Source organism: Plodia interpunctella, chromosome 6 (assembly GCF_027563975.2).
Source record: "Plodia interpunctella isolate USDA-ARS_2022_Savannah chromosome 6, ilPloInte3.2, whole genome shotgun sequence".
NCBI classification, from domain to species: domain Eukaryota; kingdom Metazoa; phylum Arthropoda; class Insecta; order Lepidoptera; family Pyralidae; genus Plodia; species Plodia interpunctella.
This window is the reverse complement of record NC_071299.1, coordinates 6,319,702-6,344,462: the sequence shown is the minus strand read 5'-3', so window position 1 is coordinate 6,344,462 and position 24,761 is coordinate 6,319,702. Positions and strand designations below refer to the sequence as shown.

General features: G+C 37.7%; 3 protein-coding genes across 8 annotated transcripts; 2 read left to right on the top strand and 1 right to left on the bottom strand.

Annotated features, from left to right (window-relative positions):
• Positions 1–735: 735 nt before the first annotated feature.
• On the top strand, positions 736–10,214 carry cdm (cadmus). 2 transcript variants are annotated; one of them, XM_053747184.2, is made up of 18 exons: positions 736–1,125; positions 1,349–1,516; positions 1,822–1,938; positions 2,189–2,301; positions 2,661–2,840; positions 3,212–3,398; positions 3,709–3,796; positions 4,444–4,589; positions 4,993–5,166; positions 5,370–5,601; positions 5,898–6,073; positions 6,145–6,291; positions 6,482–6,631; positions 7,149–7,286; positions 7,811–8,018; positions 8,686–8,823; positions 9,108–9,288; positions 9,608–10,214. In XM_053747184.2, exons 1-18 carry the CDS (start codon positions 973–975, stop codon positions 9,726–9,728), a joined length of 2,817 nt encoding a protein of 938 aa, XP_053603159.1. In that variant the 5' UTR covers positions 736–972; the 3' UTR covers positions 9,729–10,214. The 2 variants fall into 2 exon arrangements, with proteins under 2 accessions (XP_053603159.1, XP_053603158.1); XM_053747183.2 differs by having other exon boundaries at positions 1,331–1,516.
• Positions 10,208–19,535, bottom strand: LOC128671065 (uncharacterized). 3 transcript variants are annotated; one of them, XM_053747188.2, is made up of 15 exons: positions 19,393–19,535; positions 18,571–18,672; positions 18,090–18,201; positions 17,497–17,723; positions 16,929–17,063; positions 16,410–16,544; positions 15,989–16,063; positions 15,124–15,233; positions 14,697–14,775; positions 14,467–14,510; positions 13,798–13,965; positions 12,826–12,996; positions 12,209–12,412; positions 11,847–11,986; positions 10,208–11,505 (listed from the first exon to the last, which is right to left on the bottom strand). In XM_053747188.2, the coding sequence occupies exons 2-15, from the start codon at positions 18,584–18,586 to the stop codon at positions 11,403–11,405; spliced, it is 1,719 nt and encodes a 572-aa protein (XP_053603163.1). In that variant the 5' UTR covers positions 18,587–18,672; positions 19,393–19,535; the 3' UTR covers positions 10,208–11,402. The 3 variants fall into 3 exon arrangements, with proteins under 3 accessions (XP_053603163.1, XP_053603161.1, XP_053603162.1); XM_053747186.1 differs by having other exon boundaries at positions 19,193–19,468; XM_053747187.1 differs by having other exon boundaries at positions 14,703–14,775; positions 19,193–19,468.
• Positions 19,536–20,026: 491 nt separating this feature from the next.
• LOC128671066 (juvenile hormone esterase) lies at positions 20,027–24,263 on the top strand. Of its 3 annotated transcripts, none has more exons than XM_053747190.2 (6): positions 20,027–20,128; positions 20,472–20,495; positions 21,310–21,360; positions 22,153–22,284; positions 22,512–23,809; positions 23,901–24,263. In XM_053747190.2, the coding sequence occupies exons 2-6, from the start codon at positions 20,484–20,486 to the stop codon at positions 24,079–24,081; spliced, it is 1,674 nt and encodes a 557-aa protein (XP_053603165.1). In that variant the 5' UTR covers positions 20,027–20,128; positions 20,472–20,483; the 3' UTR covers positions 24,082–24,263. The 3 variants fall into 3 exon arrangements, with proteins under 3 accessions (XP_053603165.1, XP_053603164.1, XP_053603166.1); XM_053747189.1 differs by lacking the exon at positions 20,027–20,128 and adding an exon at positions 20,135–20,297; XM_053747191.1 differs by lacking the exons at positions 20,027–20,128; positions 20,472–20,495 and adding an exon at positions 20,135–20,297.
• The last annotated feature ends 498 nt before the right edge of the window (positions 24,264–24,761 follow it).

Here is a 24,761-nt window from a genome sequence, read left to right as displayed (position 1 = left end):
CATCACACACAGATTGAGCTAGCCCCAAAGTAAGTTCGAGACTTGTGTTATGGGATACTAACTCAACGATACTATATTTCATAATATCACAGATTAAATAATACCCCAGTACCAGATAATATACATATATAAGACAAGTACAAGACCCGGGTCAATCAGAAAAAGATCATTTTCCATCATGACCCAATCGGGGATCGAACCCGGGACCTCTCGGTTCAGTGGCAAGAACTTTACCACTGCGCCACCGAACTGAACTTTATCCTGAAAATAATAACACTATTTTAGGTTATGTTGCTACATTAATTGGTCAACTGTGGTCATAAACTGATATAAACTTGGACTGAAGATCTGATGATAAAATTTGGACTGAAGATCTTACCTGTATGAAGTCCATATTTTAATAAGTCTTCACGTGTAAAGTGTTCTGAGCTTTTTTCGACCCTTTGCTGGCTCGGAAAATTTTACAGCGTGAGGCGTATCCCATAGTTTTCGAAGAAGAAATACAATGCTGTACTCTGGTGGGATAAACGTGCAGTAATACTCCCTATTTGAGTTTATTAATGTTTGTCAGGAATTTCGTAGTAATCTACCCAGTTGTACGAAGTACTTATTAAATCCATGCAAAACATAGGGTAGCCATGGATTTAGTACAGAGCACTTACCTTTTAATTCCATGGGTATAGCAAAGTGTGTGGATTAACGGAACAGTTGACAGAAGAAATAGGTAGGTACCTACAGCTGACATTGGCAGCGACCAGCGACAGCGACATTGCGTTTGTGATGCGATTTGCGATTGTGATTGTAAATTACTTCTTCAAAATAAATCATCTAAATAAAGTTAATCAATATTCGTGTATTTCTTAAACGTCGGAATGTTTGCACTATAGTTGATAATAAGAAGCCAGACATTAGTTAACTTATTATGTAAATGGTGCTACTTCTTTATATATATTACCTTCTCGCTTTTCTGCAATGGATTACTCGGCTCAAAACTTGGAATATGCCGTTGCTGTATTTTATAATGGAGAGCAGAGCGAGCGTGCTAAGGCCCATGCGTGGCTCACAGCTGCGCAACGAGTGCCTGAAGCCTGGAAATTTGTTTGGGAATTACTTCAACCTACAAAGGTATAATAGATCATTTTCATAATTTCATCCTGATGCGGATCGATGGTTCTTTGTTTCATTTTCAGTCTGTTTTGCTTTAGCATTGCTAAATTTTATTTGTAATCGTAATTCGTTATTGCTTTGCTTATGTAACTTGTCTGATAAGTAGTTGCTTTTTTATTATTTTTTACTAACCATATACAACATATTAACAAGGGACAAAAAGATTGAGTATTTGTTTCAGGGAACTGAAGTACAATTTTATGCTGCAACTACTTTACACACAAAAATATTGCGATGCTGGAGTGAATTACCACCAGAAAGTTATGATGAATTAAAAGACAAAATATTGCAAGCTGTATTTATATATTCGAAAGGCCCAAAAATAGTAACAAATAGGCTTTGCATTAGTGTAAGTATTTTATTATTCAACACTGAAACCTTTGTGTTTTATGGTCAATACTTTCATCTTATTAAAATCACTTAAAAGGCATCTTCAGCAAAGACATGACTTATGAATACTGCCATCAAGTGGCAGTACACACACACTAGGAATCAGTCTGCCCATGTGCAGGTTTCCCCACAATGTTTTCCTTCACATGAAAAAAGTGGGATCTACGAAAACTACTATACATGAGCCAGATTGGTATACCAACTGATATAAAATAAAAATTGGAATACTATATTACTATATAATCAAATTAAATCTTATTGTAGCTAGCAGCATTTATACTGCAACAAGGAACAGTAGATCTGGCTACTATATTGAGGCCACTCTCTTCTGCTGAAAACACCGCTCTTCTTCTTGAGGTTCTTACGGTCATACCTGAAGAAGTAAGTTTTTTTTAAATGTTGCTTTACATACACAAAATAATGGTAATAAATCAAATATAAAAAATATCAATTATCTTAAATAGCTAATCTAAAAAGTGATTCTCTCTATTATTTGAAATGCTGTACATTTATTATGAATAAAATTTTTACTAGTGTCCAAGCAAACTATGGATGGATGGAACACATGATTTTATATGTTTTACACAGGAACATTTTCAATTTTCTAAATCCCTATATTGCATTGTTTCAGTATAACAGCATGACAATGGGATCAGCACTTCGGGCTAAAAACAGAGCAGCACTTCAACAGACCTGCCCTATGGTTCTTGATGAAATGCTGCGGTATTTGCAAACTGCTTATCAGTAAGTTTATATAACATTTTTAATTTATTATTTTATCTATGTTTTACAATTTATAACTATGTCATCTAATTGAAGATTTTGGTATGCTATATGTGTGTACTAATGCTTTCATGAGAAAGCAGTATATATAGATGAAACAACACATCCTTTTATACACTATACATCCTTTTGTATAAAAGGATGACAATATAGATAAAATTCAGTAGAGGGTACCTTTGGACATGGTCTGTATTGTGATGAGGTTCCTGTTACTGGAGCCCTGACTATCGTAGATTGGGTCTTGGTCCCGCCACCAATGGATTCCCTTTGATTGTCATTGAAGCGAAATCACACAGGCTTGCACTACTACATTCTTTCAGGGAGTATGGTATTGATGGGCCTCCAGAGGAGGTTGTTCAGGCTTGGCTTAGTGCTGCCACTTGTACCATTAATTGGCTGACACTGGGCGGAGAGGACTCCTCCGAATCTGGCTGTGGAACCCTACCCGAACTCCTGCCTTTGTGCCGCACCTTGATCACAATTGTCAAAGTTTTATACTTGTAAGTATACCTTCCTATTAAGTATATTATGTATACCATCCTATCTTCAGCTTAAAAAATCATAAATCTATAAACAAATAGTTGAAATCAATTTATTGAAGCTGAGGTTGAGGCTGAAACCTACTTTTTTTCCTAGTTAATGTGGGAATGTCCCACCGCTGGGACAAATCTGCCCAGCAGTGGGACATTCCCCTGATTTTATCCACGCTTTCATGTATTTTATCTTTTCTTTTAAATTTTCTATCTACTTTATGCTCATCTGCTCATCTATTAATATTGTGCTATGAGTTTGTATACTTGTTACATTCCATTGTAACGACCATGATCTTCGGCGACAGAAATATGCCTAACATCGACTATTGGATACACAGATGCAATGAAGCAGTGAGTGATAGTGTGCTAGACGCGAGTGAAGCGTGTCTTGCGGCGGTGCGTGCGGCGGCGGCGTCCTACCAAGCGGAGAAGTACCCCGGCGCGGCGCTGGAGCTGCTGACGGACCTGCTGGTGCTCGCCGTGCCGCTCATGGAACGGGACAACGTGCCCAACTCTATCAACGAGGTGGGGCTGGTATACAGTGACGTCACACTGGGCGGTGAAATACCTAAATATATAATAAACAAAAAAATATATATTAATATGACAGATAAAAGCTACATAATACTGTCGAAGTTATTTGCTAATTACCACTATCCAACACTTTTGAATCACAATTTTAACATTATCTATTTGATATATCAGATACATTATTAGCAAGCGGTGAATAGGCCGTTATTCTACGATACTCATCTTTTTCATCTGCAACATATTATTCAATCCAATCCAGTGCCAATTTTAACGTGTATTATATAAAGTTATTTTGTTTACACAGGAGATACTGTCAGCGGTAATAACATGTTGCGTCGCAATTGGAGATTGTCACACAGAGTGCATAGCACGGGCGGCAGAGAGTGCACATGGTAACATTATTATATAGAGTACAGATAGAATGCGGAGGCAAATGTTGTCTTGTCTCTCGTTATTACGCAAATCCACCAATAGCAGCTTTATAGTATACCCCGTTTGTTTAGTTATTTAAAAGGTAAAAAAATGGCAGTGCTTTTCACTTCACTTGCTAGAAAAGAACTTCAGTTTGCTTGCATTTAGGCGACGTAAAATTCGATTTTATGCTCTAGAGCTTTAAGTCAAATTTTCGATCCACTAAGGCCATGACAAAAAAAGCAACTGCAACAATGAACGTTAGAATCAAAACTACCTTTAGAAGAATCTATTATTTTATTGAAATATGCACTTTGAAATCAAAATTTGCACATAGAAAAATAATCATTCAATCATAATCATATAAATAGCATTGTGAATATTTAAATATATTGATTATAAAGTATATGTATCCTTCCCTGTTCTCCACAGCCTATTCTTACTATATCTACTCAACCAATCTTGAAATCTCTAATACATATAGCTAAGAGTACGGAGAAGTCTACCGTTTATTTACTTACACTCAGTAAAAGCTAGTAGTTTAATAATAAAGAGACATCTTTGTATAGGTACCAAAACACACGTATGATATAGTTGTGTAGGAACATAACTAAATTGACTTTTGAAGGTGAAGGGACGGAAAATATGCTTTACGGCGCTGTTTCCGCGCGCCAGCTGGTGGAGATACTACTCGCCGCGCAGGGCGCACCGGGTCACTACCCTGTACATGAAACTAGGTCTAACCTCGTGTTCGGCTTCTGGTACTCGCTACAAGTATGTATATTGCTGTTGTTGTAGCTGTACCTACTATAGTAAATAGAAAGTTATTGGAGAACAATATAAAGTAAACAGTAAGTTATTAGCGCGTGTTAAATAACAATAGAAACATTGACGAGATTTAGTGTACCTCATACAAAGTAAGTTTTACTGATATGTTCAAGATTGTTATTTCAATTTACTTTGAGGCTAAATTGATCTATGTGATATGTCCCTATACATTTATTTTTGGACAAGCTCTCATAGTGATCCATATAAAACTGACAACCGTGCCTACACAGTGCCTAAATTAAGACAGGATCAAAGAAATATATCGTAAACAATGAAAAGTTATGAACATATTAGATTTTTCATATTGTCTTTAAATCGGATAATCATTGTAAATTCGTTATATTTTCAGGATCAAGCGCTGAACTTAGTCAGCGGGCAGCAGCCACACCAGCTGTGGCGCGAGGTGTTCTCGCGGCTGCTGACGGTTATGGTCAGCAAGTCGGAGATGGCGAGCGACACCTCCATGACGTGGGACGAGAAGGAGCTGCTGCGTTGCTACCGGCAGGACGTGGCCGATACCGTGGTCAGTGTTTGTGACTCCCAATGTGGTACCTGTGGTTTCCCGGCTGCTGGCGACGTCTCAGCTAGTTGGTTAGCGAATTCTTCATGGCTTGGAAGATGAGAAAAACGTGCATGTTAATTATTATTTTATTGGTTTGTTTCTATGTCATGTATTGCTTATTTACCTGACATATTCCGTTGGTTAATATATTTTTTTTTCCTCAGATGTATTGCTACAGCGTCCTCGGCGAGTGGTGTTGGTCGGTGGTGGAAGCGGCCTATAATTCAGCGGAGACTGACATCCGGCGGGAAGCAGCCCTGCACGTGTTCCTGGCGCTGGCGGACGCTCAGCAGCCGCAGCCTCCCGCCGCGGTGCTCAGCTTGCTGCGCTGCGCCGAGCACGTGGCCCGCACCGCGCCCGCCTCCCCGCTCCTCTCCGTCGCGCTCGACTGTCTCGGTACTGTTACTTGATCCCAGCTCTCCCAGCTCTAGCTGAGCTCAGCAGCCGCAGCTTAGCTTTTTATCCTGGATCTCTGTGGTTTTCTTAACAAATCCCAACGAATATTATAAATACGATAATAAGTTTGCTTGTCGATTCGACCAATCTCTTTCAAATTTCTCATGTATGTAGTTTTAAGAATACGACATAGGCTACTTTTTACCGAGAAAAGTATATGTATTTCCCGTGTAAAATAGACGCGGGCGACGCCGCGGGTAAAAACTAGTAAAAAAACAAAATAACAATGTTGACAGGCGGCTATGCGCCGTGGCTGCAGTCGCTGGACGCGGTGGCGGGCGCATGCGTGTCGGCGGCGGGGCTGGCGCTGACGCGCGCGCCCGCCGCCGCCGCGCATGCGCTGCGCAGGCTCTGCGTCGACTGCAGCGCGCCCGCCGCCGCTAGCGCCGCGGACATCGTGCTCACCGCGCAGGTACTACCCGCACTTATAAGAAAAAAAACTTTTTTATATTTTTCTCCCAATAAAAATGTACTACATTTCAGAGTTCAGCTTCCCGACAAGACGACGCGTGGACCCGACGGCAGCTGGCGGGCGCGGCGGGCGCGGCGCTGGTGGCCGCCGAGCTGCCGCTGGCCGCGCCGCTGCTGCAGCGCCTCGCTTGCTCCCTGAGGGACGAGCTGATGCACCAGGTGTGTTATGTTGGAGCGAGCTTCCATTGAAATCGACTCCTATATACTTTATAATACACATTACACACTGTCGAGATCTCGCAGAGTGAGTCGCAGTCACAGTAGGGCATTGTGACGCGACACCGCAACGTAAAGACTCGCGAAGTTTGAAGGCCACTAAGCCTGTTTGACAGCAGCCGCCTGTTTGCAGACGCACAATCCACCGGCCGCGACCGGCGCGGCGTCGTGCTGTGCCGCGCTGCTGTCGTCGCTGGCCGCGTCGCCGACGCTGGCGGCGCTGCTGCTGCGCACGCTGCACCCCGCGCTGCCCGCCACTGCCGCCCAGCCGCAGCTGGTGGAGGTACACTCCTGTTTTACTAGCTTTATTATTTATCTTTTAATGTAACCATGTCACTACTGGCGGCTCGCCTAAAAAAAGTAGCCCATGTCACTCCTTAAGTTTTCGCCTATCTAATTTTATCTAAATCGCCGTATAGTACTTTTAAGTTTATCCATTACAAACAAAAATACAAATCTATTCTCTTTATAACATTAGTATGGATTTATCATGTTCACCCTTTATCATGTTTTAATGTTGCAATGTTAGTCAACATTACTAAGTCACTATGTCCTATGTTTATTCGGCTGGTCGCAACTCAATTTTGAAGCAGTGGGCGAAGTGCGGGTTTGTATTTCTCTTCTCACCATCGAATCGATATGAGTGAGACGCAAGCGAATTACATTGCATAACATTGCATAGTGTAGTCTTAACTTATCTTCAATCGATTGAGCTAAAATTTTATACATACTTTTAGTTTCTATGAAAATGCAATATTACGAACATAACATTTAGAATAAGCTATAACCTATTATTTCAGCCGCTGTTCCAGATAATAAAACAAGCTATATCGTCTCTGATGGGCGATATTTTACCATTCGCACCCGAGCTAGCACAACTTATCATCACGGCTATGAACACTAACGAGTGTGCTTCGGGCCTCGACTGTGTTAAACTGGTAAGGAATTTATAGGATGTTTACTTCTCAATGTAATTTACTATGACTTTTTTGTATCCCAGTTTCCCAACTTCCCAAATGCGAAAGTAAGTTTGTTACCTCTTCACGCTTTTAACAAATCTTAGTTAAGAGTGCCGAGAAGGACGTAGGCTTTTGTTTTTCATTCCGGAAAAAAGCATATTTCCTGTGAGAAATTGACTCAGGCGAAGCCGCGGTTAAAATCTAACTGAAAGAAAGCATAAAGCGAATCTGATATAAAAATAATTATGTTAGTGCATTTGGATTCATATCATCACCTAACTAATATTATAAATGTGAAAGTAAGTTTATTTATTTGTTACCACTTCAGGTTTTGTCTACTCAACCAAACTTCTTGAAAGCGTTTGATGTATGGAGAAGGACAGGCCACTTTTCATCCTGGAAAAATAACTCCCCTGGGAAATTCACATGGTCATGCTAAATAGTGTAGAAGATTATGACAATAAATGTTAATTTTTTAATATTTTTTATCATAATGTCTCCAGTTGGTACTACTAGTGGGGAGGCAATGGGACGGCAGCCCGTCGTTGCTGCGCGACGCATGCGCGGTGGCGGCGCGGAGAGTGGCGCCCGACCCCTCCGCCGCGCCCGACCTCACCGACGGCCTCTTCGCCATGTTACTCTGCATCACGAAGAAGAAGCCACTGTACATGGAATGGCTCAGGACTCAGCTACCTGATCTTGTGGATTTGGGTACTTTTTTTAATGTGTTATAATTCAAAATGTTAGGTATAATACATTTTATCAACTGGTTTTTTTTTCAGACCAAAAGTTTATTGTACCAAAAGTTTGCCAAAACGTTTGGGTCTTTAATCAACTTTGCTTTCCACTAGGAAGTACTAGTTAAACTCTGAGGTTACTTCAGTTTCACCACTGTGTGAGTGCGAAAGGCATTTGTTGGCAGTGATAAGGTGGCTTCCAACTATACAAGTGTTATAAGTATGTGTTATAACTTCAAAATTGAGATAATTACTAAAAGAAAGTACTAAAACGAGAAGGATGAGATGAAATACAAAATCAGACTTCTAATAACATGATCTCATAAACCGATGATAAATTAATGAGATATACACATTGTTTATAATATGATCCATACTAATACAATAAATACGCTATTTCTCTGTCACGCTTTAATGGTTAAATCGCTGTATCGATTATAATGAGATTTGGAATAGGTTAGTTACCCGAATAAATAGGATGTATCATAAATCCCGTGTATATACTCAAGGTACGGTACATACGAGACAGGGTGGCTTCGTATATGCACGGGGTTTATGATACCTGTTACCTTGTATAGTATATTACTTTGTTAAAAAAAATCAATATGAAATACACGGATTTTTAATATTTTTTGTACCAGGTTGTAACTGCGTGCGGATGTGGGAGGCGCACGCGGCGCGGTCAGCTTGCAACTGGCTGTCGGTGCTGGCGCTGCAGCGGCCGCTGGTGCTGCAGCCGCGCGCGCCTGAACTTACCACCGCAGCCCTGCGTTGTATAGGTAACGTCTTTATTTATTTACATGATCCACAAACAGAATAGATCAAAGCAAGTTATGGTGTAAATATGCCTATTAATTGCGGTATTTCAATTATATGTACATACAGATACAGAAGATCACAACTATATTTATTACCAGCGGCCGGCCCTGGCTTCGCTCGGGATATACCTAGGCAGGTGGCCGATTGTAAAATCACAGCCGAATTTTCAAAATTTCAAGGGTTTTTTACGCAGAGCCTGGGCTTACGGCCCGGGCAGAGATGAGATATCATGAATCGTGTGCAGGCGGCGCGACGCCCCGCAACCAGATCGAGCCGCTGGCGGAGCTGCTGCTGGCGCTGAACCGCGCGGAGTGGCGCGGCGAGGAGCTGGCGGGCTGGCTGCGCCGCGCGCTGGCTCAGCCCGGCTTCCCCACGCACCACGCCTCCGACGAACACAAGCACAAGTTCATAGCTGCCGTTGTCAAGTATGCGCATTTTTACAAGCTTTCATTTACTTTTTTTTCATAAGATACAAACATCTGTCCCGATGTTTGTATGTTAAATATCACCTATTTCCGCGTGTCCTGCAGAGTTGAAGTTTTCCACGTCGTTTCGAATACACACTAACTAAATAGTCAACCAGTGTGCAGGTTACCTTACGATGTTTTTCCTTCACCAAAAGTGGTGGCACAAAACTTGCTCGTATCTAATATTCTAATAAAGTAGATAATAATCGGAACAAATTAAACTTCTGAATAACTATCCCATTATATTTTTTTCTCAATTGCGAACTAATATTTACAGAGAAAAAAGCAGCAAGCGGAGATTATTGGAGACAGTCCAGGAGTTCTCTCTGGTGTGTCGCGGTCTCATCGGCACAGAGTACGCGAGGCAAACCCTTGCCTCGAGGCAGTTAATTTCTTAATTCATATCTGACATATTTTCCTTCATGTTATTTATTGATCATTTTTATTAGTCTTCGAAATGAAATCAAAATCAGGAAAATGACATTGAAGTCGCCTTGTGATAGACCTCGAAAAAGAGAATATTTTTTAAAGATCTCATTAAATTGTCAAAACATATTTTTTACAATGTATTTGCTTACGACATGTACATTTTATTTATTAGTTTATTGATATTCTGCATTGGCATTGTTTTTATAGATAAGAACAGTAAATATGTTTCAATTAAATTGCTATTATATTACAATAATTAAAGTCTAAGGGCAGATTTACTGCGTTTATTGTAATTCGATTGACATTTTTGATTAACAAAATAGATTTGAGCAAAATAATGAGCTTCATAGTTTGACCGTCAGTTACATAAAATACGTACGTATTAATATTTATAATGTACATTCTCATTGTATATATCATTAAGGATTACAGAAAATAAAATATTCGGTTAAATATGTATGACGTTTAATTTAATGATTTAATAATCCATAGATAAACACTAATGTGGTATACATGCATGGCTATACTATCGCTTTTCCATTGACACATATTAGTAAATATTTTTTGACGAAGATGTGGAAATATGTAATTAGAATTTTCTGAAACTAAAAGAAGGCAAACTGGTAGAAAATATAACAATTTTGATTATTTCTAATAAAATATAAGACATGTAAACTTAACGTAAAATAAGTATTAATATAAAATAAGTAGTAAAACATTTTATCAATATACTATACTGGGAAAAGGTTCGATAGTGAGAAACTTAATATAAAAATATGAGAAACAAAACCATAATTTATATTTATCGGCTTAATAATAAATATGACTTACTTGTCTAAACGCCATGCGTTGGTCACGTTAATTCTAACGACCCTGCTTTTGTAAAATGTTAAAAAAGCATTTGGTGTTGTGTCTAAATAGACGAGATATCAGTTTTTCTACAAACTACACCCTGAGAATTCAGTTATAAAATAAACAATAGGCGGAATCAACCTAAGTATACAGCTTCAGAAATCGAATAAATATCGAAAGAGGCATTTTAAAATATACATGAGATCAACTCGGTAAGCAAGATTATTAATATACTACGAGCGATTGAGCCTTATCAGCTTTGGTGGATAAAAAAACCTAGCCTCCTGATGTTGCTCTCAATTTTTAAGCTTTATTACAATGCCTAATCAATATAATGACAGATTTAAATCTGTTTAAATCAAAGATAGTTACGCCCAATCGCCCAAAATATTTAAAGTTGGGTAAACGCAAAAATATTCACGTTAAGTTTTTATCATAAACTTTCAGCGCAATCGCTGGAAAGACGTAGTCGAGGCTTGAACTTTGAGATCATCTGTTGTCTAATTTTTTACACTAAACCTGGGCTTTGGACCTTCACAGCTCCGAATGCAACCGGGAACACGAGAAGATAAGAGACATACATTTTGCAATTTTTGTATGATTTTATCTTCACCTCACTGAGATTCAACTTATTCTACTGTATTATTTATTAAATTAATTACGGATTAAATGTTAGGGATTATAGTTATGCTAAAACTTGAAAGTGTTTAGCAGGGCGTCTTGCCTCATAATGGCACAATAATGACGCATTCTCATGCGATACTTTAGCCGCGCACGATCGACGCGACACTTTAAGTCTCCTGCGTTTCCTTGTTTTCTTCATCGTCGTCGGTTTTCGCTATCTCGACATTGAAGTCCAGGTATTTGTCCGGATCGCTATGCCGGCTTTTAAACCTACAAAACAAAAGTAAATGGTATGTATATTGTAAAATGGTTGATATGTGTGTATATGTTTCATTGTTGTTGTTTTTTTTTCAATTTGTGAGAAATGAGAACGGGCGGATGTTCTTTAAGTACTATCTGAAAACTGCTAGACGTATTTTTTTGAAAATATCTCTCGAGTATGAAAATAAGGGTAAAATAAAATCTCTAAAATTGCAGATTCAACATACAATTTTGACTGTAAATTTCATTGAAACATTCACGTATAAACGTCAAGTTTTACAATGAATTGATTGATGTAATAAAAATTAGTCTTAAAAACTACTAGGCACAAGCTTCATAAAATGTCTGACCTGAGGAAGTTGAGTGCCTGGTCCAAGGTGAGATGGAAGCAGTCAGTTCTGTTTACGTTCAGCAACGAGCGGTCGAGGTCGCTGTGTGTCACGCGCACGTATGACAGCTTCCTGGACTGGTTTTGGCCGTTAATGGTTATCTGAAAAGAGTTATTTTTCATTGCATTGTTCTGTTGATTATTTATTACAGTATGAAACATGGGTCTCTGTTTCATACTTTCATTTCTATGTAATTAATTGAATTCAAATGTGGCCCGTGGCGCAGCTAGTACACATATATGGGGTAAGTTCGCCGCTGTACGGTCGGCTGCAAAGTCATACTTTTTTTGCAGTCGATCTAACATGATCTATTTTTCACTTACACTATAGGTGAAATTTTTAGCATTTGACTTGGGCCCGATGTAAGCCACGTAGAAGACGACGCCCCAGTTGCGCACGTCCACGTCGACTCTCAGATGGAAGAACTCGTGCAGGGCCATGATGATCCAGTCGTCGTGGTGTTCCGAGTTCACCTTCATGGAGAACTTGTGCTTGCGGCCCGTCTTCAGCACGTCCACGTGCTTGCTCTGGACAAGTTATGAATATAAGTTAGAATTCCATACTAATAAGATTAAAAGGATTTGATTTGTTTGTAATGAGTAAATTCAAAAACTACTAGACCGAATTCGATGAGATTTGGCACAGACATAAAAATAATATAGGCAACTTTTTATTGTTTAACTCGTGCATAGCCGGGACCGACAGCTGGTTGCAGCATTAATAAAGTTCTTGGCGACAACCAGGTGAGGGGATACAAAATCGTAAAATAATAAAGAAAGGCATGTGCTAGTGTTTGAGTGGAAGTCGGAACGTCTAGTCGTGTGTTATAGGGTACTAACTCAAAATCAGGAATCGGAAATAAATTTTCGTTTTAACCTAATACCCCATAATATTCGTTGTAAAGTTTTAGATGTGTAAGTATAGATACATAATATAATACCTGGAAGTGATGCGCCAGCTCGTGCATGGCGAGCGGCGAGCGCTGCGCGCAGGCGGCGACGGGACACTGGTACTTGCGCGCGGCGCAGCTCGCCTCGTGCTGCGTGCGGCGCCGCAGTCGCACCTCGCGCCCGCATCCGTGCCGGCACGGGTAGCGCAGCAGCTCCGACACCTCGCATGTTATTTCAATTTATTACAAGAATATGTAAGGCAGACACGTGCAACGTTGCGATGTCTTGTTCGCGATAAACTAAAAAATTATTGCAGGAATTTTCATGCGGTTTTCACCACAGATATTAATGTAATTCTTTCTACTTTCGATCCAGCGAGCGAATATAGTAATAAAATTGTTGATGACTCAAAAGTCACTAATGGCACAGATTACATAATACCGCTAATGTTTTAATAATGCCCGATCGATTTGATTAAACTTTATATTTGTTATCACATTGCTTCTTCATTCGACATAACTTAAACTGAGTCTTAAAAATGAACTAATTTTTAAATAAATAAATAAATATATTAGGACAAATCACACCGATTGAGCTAGCCCCAAAGTAAGTTCGAGACTTGTGTTACGGGATACTAACTCAACGATACTATATTTTATAACAAATACATATATAGATAAACATCCAAGACCCGGGCCAATCAGAAAAAGATCATTTTCCATCATGACCCGACCGGGGATCGAACCCGGGACCTCTCGGTTCAGAGGCAAGCACTTTACCACTTCGCCACCGAGGTCGTCAAATTTTTAAATGTGCAATGATTAATCTAACTGCCATTCTATGTCTTGTTTTGCTAATACCCGACGGTATTCATCTTGTACCTATTTATAAAGGGTTCCTACATGTACTTATCTGCCAAGAGATTTATTTATATATTTATTTAACTTATTTTATCGTTTCGGTATTCCAAAAATACTTTAAGAGATTCTTGGATTAAAACTGAACCGTAGGAGGAGACATACCCCTTCCATGGCACGGTTCCGGACTGAAGAGAAGGTGGTCCGGCACACGGGGCAGGCGGCCAGGCGGCCGCGGCACGCCGTGCACACGAGGTGCCCCCGCCGGCACTGCGCTATCGGGGGCTCCATCCACTCCAGGCACACCGGGCACTCCAGCAGGCGTAACAGATTCTAAGAAAGTACATCGCTTTTCTAAATATATGAAGATCCACGGTAAGCCTTTAAGTCATACATACCACTATACGATAAGGTGCTGAAAAATTGACGTCACGGGTTAGACTCGCCCGCTCCGACAGGCTTTTTTAGTAGTCGTCTATATACTATTTAATGTAAACACTAAAACTTTTAACAACAATATCTCCATGTACTTTAAATATAACCAAATGATGCTTTTCCAACGTTCAAAATTTGTTAAAGATACGGGTAAGAATAAAATTACATGTTCTAGAATATTTAGTACCTTATAAACATACTACTCTAAGTTAGAGTAGACATTACACTAGTTCTGCTGATATATTTAGTACTCTAACTAAATAATTCGGAAGTACTGGTTTATAAATAGAACTAGTTTGTAAAGGAAGCTGTTTATGTTTTAGAGGCATGAAATTGTTTTGCGAGGACCCGACGATTTGTGTTTGAAATACAATTAAGAGTTTAGAATGTTATACTTACTTGATTAAACTCTTTGACACTCGACGGTTCGCTGTCATCATGGTCTGTAACGTATTTAATTTTAATTTTAGTTTATTTCATTATGTATGACCTTACAAATAAGTATTAAGACACACTGCAAGGGCGTGCCAGGGCCGGCGTCAGACTTATTCAATTTAGCTAAAGGTTTCTGATAAGACTTGACAAGGCTTGACACCGCCCTGGCAAGGCCCTCATGTTTGGGGATAGACCTTTACCATCCCGTCGCTTCTTCTCGCGATTGTGTTGCGATTGCGAAGTTGAAGGCGCGGCGTCAGCAAGCTCGGTTCCCTGTGAACAATTTTATTAAACAAATATAAAGAAGGAAAGAAAATACAGCAAAAACGACTGCAGTTGTTGAGCATCATTAATATATGCATCAGTAACATAATCAGTAACATTTCCTTCATAACTTTCTCCAAGACCAGATTTTAGGAAGCTATAAATAATTTGCTATTGCGTTATTAATAAAAAATAATACTTGACCCACATGCGAGTTTATTGCGTTCGTACAGACGCGATAGGGGGACTTTTTAAGTAATAATAAGTAAGGTTAGATGACCATTATTTAACAAAATGTTATTTAAATTTTTTAACTTGAAAGTTTTAACCAAGGATTAGTTTGAAAACAGCACTAACCTCTTCTGTGATGCGGTCGGGGCCGTCAACGGAGTCCTGGGGCGCCGCGTTGGCGTCGGGCGCCGGCGCGGGCTCGTCCGACGTCGTGCCGCCCGACGTATCGTGTACGTCTGTTGATACACACGCATGGCTTTGTACCACCCATTGAATCGCATTGTATTTATTCCTTATCCTTCAGTAGCCTGCACTTGAGTCATTAACTTCTAAATGTCATAAAAATCGTCCCAGCGATTAAACCATGAAAGCATTACAGACAAACTAGACAGGCAGATTTTCGCATTTATAGTATTTGTATGAACCCTTACTCTATTTGCCTATTATATTGTAATTGATTAAAAAGCCACGAGGGCAATACTCGCGTAAAGTTCCAACCTACCTTACGTCAGTCTCCAGACACGAAATTCCGGACGGGTACCTATGGGGGACTCAAACCCGCTAAAACCAAAGCCAACCGCATTTGGGTCTGGACCATGTGTTACTCTTGCTCTACATTCCCCGGCCTTCTCAAGAAGATGTGTAGATAAAGCGTCGATAGGCAACAAATAAATAATCTTACACTTCATTTTTTTCTTATGAGTCCAGACACGTAAATAATCTTCATTTAATTTTGGTGACAATAAATCAAATATTAGTTCAAACCTATACATTCTAAAGTAAAGCATTTATTATAGAAAAAGTAATTTCCTAAAAAGTATAATTTGTATTACTGTAAATTCATAAAAAGACAATAGGTACATACCTAATAAGAGATGATGGTAAGATTGTTTACACAATAAGACTTGTAAGAAAAAAAAACATTTACAATAGCAAAAATTTACAAAAGCATTTATAACGGTATTATTTATACGGTTGAGTAGGGACTCACCTTCAGTGATGTCCCCGCTCCTGTCAGCGGCTGCCGAGTTGATTTCACGTGGCGGCGGAGTAGTCGATACTAATTCTAACAACATTAAAAAATTGATTATCTTACAGAAAAAAATTAGAAAAAAAATCACTTAAATCCAAACTCCATACAACAATAAATAGAAAAGATTACTTTTATACAGAAAACTTTTATACAGATTTAGATTAAATTTGCACAGAAACAGAGGAAACCTTCAGGAAACCCGAGAATTAATATTCAGTTTAGAACATCATAATGGATTTGCCTTTTTAATGGAATTTAAAGGAATGTAACTTCTGTATTCTGCTACACTAGAGGTCCCGGGTTCGACCTTCAGTCAGGTCATGATGGAAAACGATCTTTTTCAGATTAATCTGGGGCTTGGATGTTTATCTATACATACCTTCATCAGAGAGTTCAACGTTGAAGGTCTCTTGGTGCATCTCCTCAGATGCAGGGTTCAGCAGGGAGCTGTTGTGTGTCGGCAAACAGCCGTTGCCCCGCGACCCGTGCCCGGACGAACTGCACCCAGACCGCCCTGGAAATGTAAATCAAGAATCAGATCACTTGACAAATTTTATTGATGCTTCGACAATTTGCATGCTGGAAACGTTATATGTATATGCGACTCCTATTTAAAATAAGACAATTTCGAGAAAGCTGATATTAACGGAAGTAGTCATATTCTAGGGCGGAATCACACACCACAAGAGAAATACCTTCCTTATAGTCATATTCCTCATGACAGGTTCGTCGTTATTACGTGGAATGAAACACACAACGATTTTCTCTGCAATATTAATGGAGTGGTCTGCCATTGTCTTCTCCATTTTACACACAAGATGATAAATTATCTACAGTTCAAGTTTCCTCGCGATGTTTTCCTTCACTGGAAATTATTCTAAACCTTATAAAATCATACTACTAGGAGATCCATAGTCGCTTCGGTTAGTGTAGAGCCGCTTTGGCAGGTGCCTAAAGTGGGTCCTCGTGACTGGTGGTGTATCAGCTGATACTGCATGGTTGAATAGCGGGTTCCTTGACGGTCCGGACGTACCTAACAAGAAAAATAAATTAGATGTGGACAAATAGTTGGTTAATCAAGATTACTTTCGTACTTTAGGTGTTAAGTATAGTTTTACACACACACTTTGTCACAACATAATCTATGTTGTACTTATTTCATATTTTGTTATCATCTCTCTTACATCCTCGGGTCTGGGATCAGCGTAAAAGCATCCAGTTGTCCATCATCTGTCTTGTACATGCCCATCATCTGGGCATGTACAAGAAGATGGATGGATGTTATGGAGTGTTCCTATTCTAAAGCGGGTACTACAGTTCCGCCTTAGAATAGGCTTGTAAGCCACATTATTTTAAATGATAATGATAACTTTCAAAACAATATATTTTCCTAAACAATTTAAATTTGTGGTTTCAGCTGGAAAATTTCTCAAAATCTCTATAATAATACATGAACCAACACTTACTTCTTGAATACACAGGGTAAATATTAGGGTTTGGTCTATTATTGCGCATGGCGCTGAGGCTCTTGGTGAAGCGTATGAATTCATCGCGCGTCTTCCATCGCGCTATTACCCGCTGCATGTCCGCAGATGATGGGCGCTCCAGCCTTGACTCCCGCCGCTCCGGCAGAATCAATGGTAATCGAGGGTTTTGAGACGTACTCGCCATTCCCGCGTCACAAAACCTGGTACTAAAAGTATTTTCTTTTTAAATGGAGTCCTTTGTATCACACAATTAGTTGAATTTCAACTTTACTATCACTCCATATCATTGTCATTACATAGTTATAAAACAAAGTAGCTTCCCTTTGTCTGTTTATCCTTATGTCTAAGCATACATAAGGATAAACAAACAATGGGAATATTTAAAACTATGCAGAGGATTTTGATGCAGGGTTTTATTAATAGAGAGTCATTCCAGAGGAAGGTGTATGGCTACTTTTTTTCTGTAATTATAGAGTAAAATATTTTCAGGATATAAAATGGAATGTTCATAATTTAGGTAAAGCTGAAAGATTTATTCACTCAAAAATCTGCCAGTCAGTAAAATAAATTACCGCGATTGAGGATGGTTTTCAAAATTATATGTCCAGATCATCCCACTTTCTGCATTAGGCTCAGTCCTCGGTGCTGAACTACCTGTAGGGATTTGTGCCAATGTTGGCTCACCTAAAATAATAAAACATTATATATGATACACAATTGCTGTGAATTAAAGAAAGTATTTAAACTTAATGTGTGACACACTGCAAATAGAGCAAGATGATTACAATTTTGTAAGAGTAATAGACAAATATGTTAAAATTTTGTAATTTCTCTAAAATAAATTCACTTTTGATTAGTTTACCAGTTTGAACAACATAACAATTTTGATATAATTATTAAGCTAAAGGTTGCCATCAATTATTTTATGACATTCTTTCTATTTTATGAATAAATAGTGTTTAACAGAAATTGCCAAAAATCAGAATTCCATAGTTTTGTTTGGACACTACAAATTTTATTGGTTGTGTAAAAGGACTAACAAAAAACACATACTACTAGTTCCCGGCATTTCTCCTAAACTTGGCCGGGGAGCATCTTCAGGCCTCCTCACTAAATTCAGAGGATTAGTGTGATTGTTTTCATTTTCATCATCATCTGAAACAGATTTTTCATTTCTTAAAGGTTACACCAGTTATTAAATAGTACCTCTACTATTATTATTACCTGATATTACCGCTACTATGACCTTATTATACAATAGGCATATAAATATAAAGTAGTAATGCAAGTGACCATGGTGCACTATTATACTGAGTGATACCCGTTTGTAGCATACTTAATGTATCTTTGTAATATTAAAATTTTGTTCATTTTCTGTGGTGTATATTATTATGCTATGAATAAATTTATTTCTATTTCTAACTCTAACCACTAACAGATATTGGTGATGGTGAGAGAATTTGATTTGTACTTACATGGTTGACCTAGAAAAGGGTTACTTTGCTCAATTTATACCCTGAAAGCTGTTTTATTACCACTCGCATAAACATTTCGATATCGTTTCCTAATGATGAACGAAACGATTATAAATTACAGATTGTGGCTTTTCTTGGAGTATGTATTACAAAGTACAAATAATATTATCTTTTTACAAGCCAAAATAGTAGGTACCTACCTGAACTCCAAGGATATTCGCTGATTCCCAGTGAATTTTTTAGTCTTTCTTGTCTGCCACCCATTTTACACTTACAGGCAAAAATATAGAACCAAATTTCACTCCCACAAAAATTAAGCGTGGTTGTTTCTAACAATTAGTTTACATATAAACACAGTTGCAAAAATGTATTTTTATTTTCCTTTCTATCTTTCACTCACCGCTTCACTGTTGGTTTGGTAGTATTGAAGTAGGATACTACTCTTTGGTTTTAGGTCTGCCTACCCAAAGATTTACTACGTAGCTATTGCATGTCAATTTGACATACATGACTTGTTGACATGACATTACATTACTACTCTTTCTTGGATTGCTAGATTTTTTAACCCAAGAAGTTGCTAATAGTAGATAAATGTACTAGGCAGGTAGTTACGAAAAGATATATCAATGAATACAAAAAGTAATAAAAATTCGTATTGCGTGGTTATTTGGGCGTTAAGATTTATTTTTTTGAAAAAGTAAAGACATTACTATAGGACTCGTGACTATGAAAGAGGAAGATGTCGAATTTTGGGGTTTAGTAGGTAACCACCGACGTGCATGATTGTCTACCGATAAACGAAGCTAAAGAAATATTGTCGAATTTTTAAACAGTTTAAGGTGCCTTTAATATTAATATTTATATTTGTCGTAATATATATTTTTATTCACAAATTAATGGTTCCGACATCCGAACGATAGTGCTCGTAACATGTGCTGCGGCATACCTACGTACTTGCATATGAGGCGGTTTATAAAAATGTACTCAGTGCTTATGAGCTTACACTTATGTTGCCACTGTGTATATAGCCCTTCGAATAGGCAAAGTGATCTAGACTATATAGCCATAAAGCACGCTGATTAGGATTCGCCCCTGCCACTGTTAAATCAAATGTCATTTACCCATGGATTTAGTAGGTAGGTAGTAAAGACATAGTAATTTAATTTCAAATTGACTGTTCACATTAGAACTAACTCAAAAGTTTTGTCATATAATGTAAATTCAGAAAATCCCATAATCTTCTAAACTTTTATATGTTGACCTTAATCATCATTTCTTTAGTTAAGAATTTACTTCAGAGCAGTGGTAAGTACTTTAAAAACAAGATATAAGAAGCTAAACGCTACTATGTACTAAAGTACACTTAGTTTGTTACTTCCTATCAACGTACAAAGTTCAAATTTCAATCTTTCAAGTCTGGTCCATCTGAACTCCAGAAAATATATCTATTTTTTATATATTTTTGTTTTATTTCACCAGGGTTTCTCAAAGATGGTTACAGTGGTAAGTATTTTAAAGTTTTATGTATATTCTGACTAGAATAACATTCTGGATTGTTATGATCACGTTGATATTAGTTGATGGCATCAACCAACATCAAACTGATCATAACAACAATGCACTGGGTCTCCTCATGAACATTGATAACTAAGACTATAGACTACTTTATATTATATATGTTGCATACCAAGTGTAAGTATTTATATTTGCATATAAAGTCAACATTAACTTGATGTTGACTTTATGTGCAAACAAGATAATACTGTTCATTCAAGCGCAACAACTTAGAAATTATATCCAAGTATTCTAGTCTTAGTTCTCAATGTTCACGTGAGACCCAATGCAATGTCTCACCTTCTCAACTATTTGGGCTTGTCATTTTAAGCTACTACTGCAATATGTATTACCACTTTAACAACTACCGGTTAAAATAGTAATACATATTTCAATTAGTGAATTTGACATTAAGAAGAAAAAATATTACTTTCACATTTTGTTAATATATATTGTTTAAGTTATATTTCACATTTTGTTAATATAGTATTTTGGACAGATTAAAAAAAAATACATACCTATTATTAATTTTCATTACAATTATAAATAAATGTAAATCTAGAAATTTTAATTTCATTATTTATCTGTACTTATCTAAAAAAAAGAAAGAAAAAATACAAAATTATCTTGGCCTATAATTTTTATCACACAGTAGTACAAAGTTAAAATTTTAATATTTCCTTCAATTTCACAATAGTTTTCCTAAACACTAATTACATTGTTATTAAAAATTATATTCTGATATTTTTGTTTTGAATTTCAGGGCTCATACTTATCAAAAAACTGTAGATCAATTCATAAGTTGGCTACAATGGTAAGTATCTAACGGATACTACTAATACTTAATAATATACTTTCACTGCAGCTGGTGTGAATTTCAGTTCTTAAAAGGAATCAAAGTAAAATGTCAGTTATTCTTTTATCACATATTGTAATGGATGTATGTATGTAACGCGAGAACTTTCGAACTGTTTATCAGATTTTTGATGAAATTTAAAAGGTATGGTATGGGATGAGGTATGTAGGATTTGTCAATATTTTTTTTAAGTTGGTAGGGAAACAAAAATGGTTAAGTTGTTTTTCAAATAATTATTCACAAATTTTTGCGAGGTCAAGTTTCTGGCAAACAACTAGTATTAACTTTGAGCCCACTACGTGTGATTCAGAGCCAGAGTGTTGTATGTGTCAGTAAAGTGTCCTATATTATTAAAGTCTGGGAGCTAGACCTATCAGCTGCTTCCAGCACAACACAGACCGTAGGAAGTCGGACGAGGAAAAAGGTGCAATCCATGGAATCATAACAATAGGTGATGCGATTACCCGTCACGATTTTAACATGACAAAGTGTCATACAAACTGGCAACCTCTATTTCACATCTTTAGGGATAGAATGTCGAAATATCTTACAGGACGTCTCCTAGTCACACAAATTGATGAAGTGAACTTCGATTGCATGAGAATTGTGTTCCAGATTTAATGCTTTCTAAAAATGAAAATAAACTATTTGAACCATTTTAGCAGAAATGTACGAATCTTGAGTAATAAGAAAAATTTGGAAAATCTGCAAATAGCCATTAGGTTTGTTGATTAATTCTATCACTTTCAGAATAATCCTGTAGTAACAGTAAAGCAGGGAAAGGTGAGGGGCTCTACTCTCAGCCTGGTAGATGGATCATCATGTTATAGTTTTAAAGGAGTGCCTTATGCACAGCCTCCTATAGGACTTCTCAGATTTAAGGTATATATTGAATACTAGACACACAAAATAAAAATCATTAATGACAAATTATTCAGGAGCAGGAGTTTAAATTCCCAAAAAGTTGTAAATAATATTATTTAGACTTTTTATAGAAAAAGATATTTTCTCTGATTTTTGTAGATATTTATCTATTTAGTTAATATCACACTGATTCTTGCAAATCATGTGTGTAGGTTTTTATTTATGCGTATCATTTTTTGTTCTAGGCACCGGAGTCTCCCCAGAAGTGGCAAGGTATATATGAGGCAACAAAACACGGTCCTTCATGCCCTCAGATACCATCACCTATGTCTAGCATCGGAGAAGAAGACGAGAATTGTTTGTTTCTCAATATCTATACAAAGACACTTGAACCAACTTCAAAACTTCCTGTTATGGTGTACATTCACGGCGGAGCGTACATGTCGGGCTGCGGAGACTCTGAAATGTACGGACCAGATTTTCTTTTGCAGCATGATGTTATATTAGTAACAATAAATTACAGATTAGAAGTTTTTGGTTTCTTATGTCTGAATACACGAGAAGTGCCAGGGAATGCTGGATTAAAAGACCAAGTTGCTGCATTAGAATGGGTGAATAAAAATATAAATCAATTTGGGGGTGATCCTGACAACGTGACTATAATCGGCGAGAGTGCCGGCGCTTCGGCGGTTACATACCACATGCTGTCCCCGATGTCCAAAGGCTTGTTCCACAAAGTCATAGCTCAAAGCGGGACGTGTATAGATGACTGGAGCATACAGCGGGATAGTGTAGCGAGAGCAATTAGATGTAGTAAGCTGCTAGGGAAAGAAACGGAAGATGTAAATGAAATATTAAATTATTTTAGAAGTTTACCTAGCAAAGATATTGTTGGCCTTACGCTAAAATCAAGAATTGAAGATGAGAAATATAGGGGACTGTCAATATTTTTTGCACCAGTAGTTGAACAGAAATTTGAGGGACTACAATCTTTTCTGACTGAGGAACCACTTGATATACTTCTGTCAGGAAAATACAACAAGGTGCCTCTACTCATTGGCTATAATTCAGCAGAAGGTCTATTCATGTTGATGTTGCAACTCAAGAAAGCTGCACTTTATAACAAACATGTGAAATATTTAGTGCCGCGGGAAATAGCTTTAAAGCTCAATGAAGATAAAATGATTGAGTTTGGAGAAAAAATAAAGAAATTTTATGTTGGAGAGAAAGGTTTCGGTGAAGAAACTGCTCGAGAGATTATAGATTTTCAGACTGATATGCATTTTATTTATAATACACATCGATTTGTAAATTTTTATCGTGCTTCCAATCAGCCAATATTTACATATCGGTTTAACTATGAAACAGATCTGAATGCTATCAAAAATCTTATCGATACGCCTTGCAAAGGAGCAAGTCATGCTGATGATTTATTTTATCTGTTTTGTAACAATGTTAATAAGAAAGCTTATCAAGAACGAGACAATCTTAAACAAATCGTATTTAAATTCACAAAAATGTGGACCAACTTCGCTAAAGTTAGGTGTGTGTCTTCGTTTTCTGTCTTTTACTAAATAACAAGTCCATAAAAATAAATATTTAACTATAATATATAAGTCCTTACATTTTTTCAGCAACCCAACCCCAGACCAGAGTTTAGGCGTGACGTGGCACCCCACAAGCACAGGCAAGGAGTATATGAGGCTAGAGGAGCCGTTGTCGTTCGGCGCGTGCCCCGAACTCGGCCGAGTGACCTTCTGGAACCAGCTGTACTGCGACGGCGGCGCTACGCACATGCCCAGGTCTAGCTTATGAAATGATACCTTGTGGTCATACTCACTCACACAGTGTTAAATTACAAACTAATTTAGAAAAAATAATGCAAAAAAACAACCAAACCATTCCTTTTTGCAAGATTTTCTTTAACTTGCAATGTAACTATGTCTCGGGTGGAATCTTGCAAATCCATTTTGAAGCAGATATCTTCAACCGATTTAGCTGAAATTTTGTACATAAATTTACTTTGGATTACAATGCTACGTGGGAACTCCTCAACGGTGAACCTTGAAAAAAAAAACACGGACAAATCACACAGATTGAGTTAGCCCCAAAGTAAGTTCGAAACTTGTGTTATGGGATACTAACTCAACGACTTTTGCAAAAAACTTATTCGAAATTAGTTTCCAATCTTTAGCATTGTGTGAAAATGGGCAGAAATAAAGTGCTGAATTTTATTACGCTAGTGGCGAGGAAATAGTTTCATTATCGTTAAAAAATTCTCATGTAAATATAATATACATATTATGTATGTACTTTATATCTAATAAAATTTCGACGTAAAGTCAATCATGCATTGTACAACGTAATGTTCAAAATAATGTTACTAGTTGCATAATGAAAATTAGGGCTTCATTAGAAATCGAAACCCGGTACCTAAACTGATAGTTGCTATTTATTTACTTTTGTATTCATTGAGTCGTAGTGAAGCTAGAGTA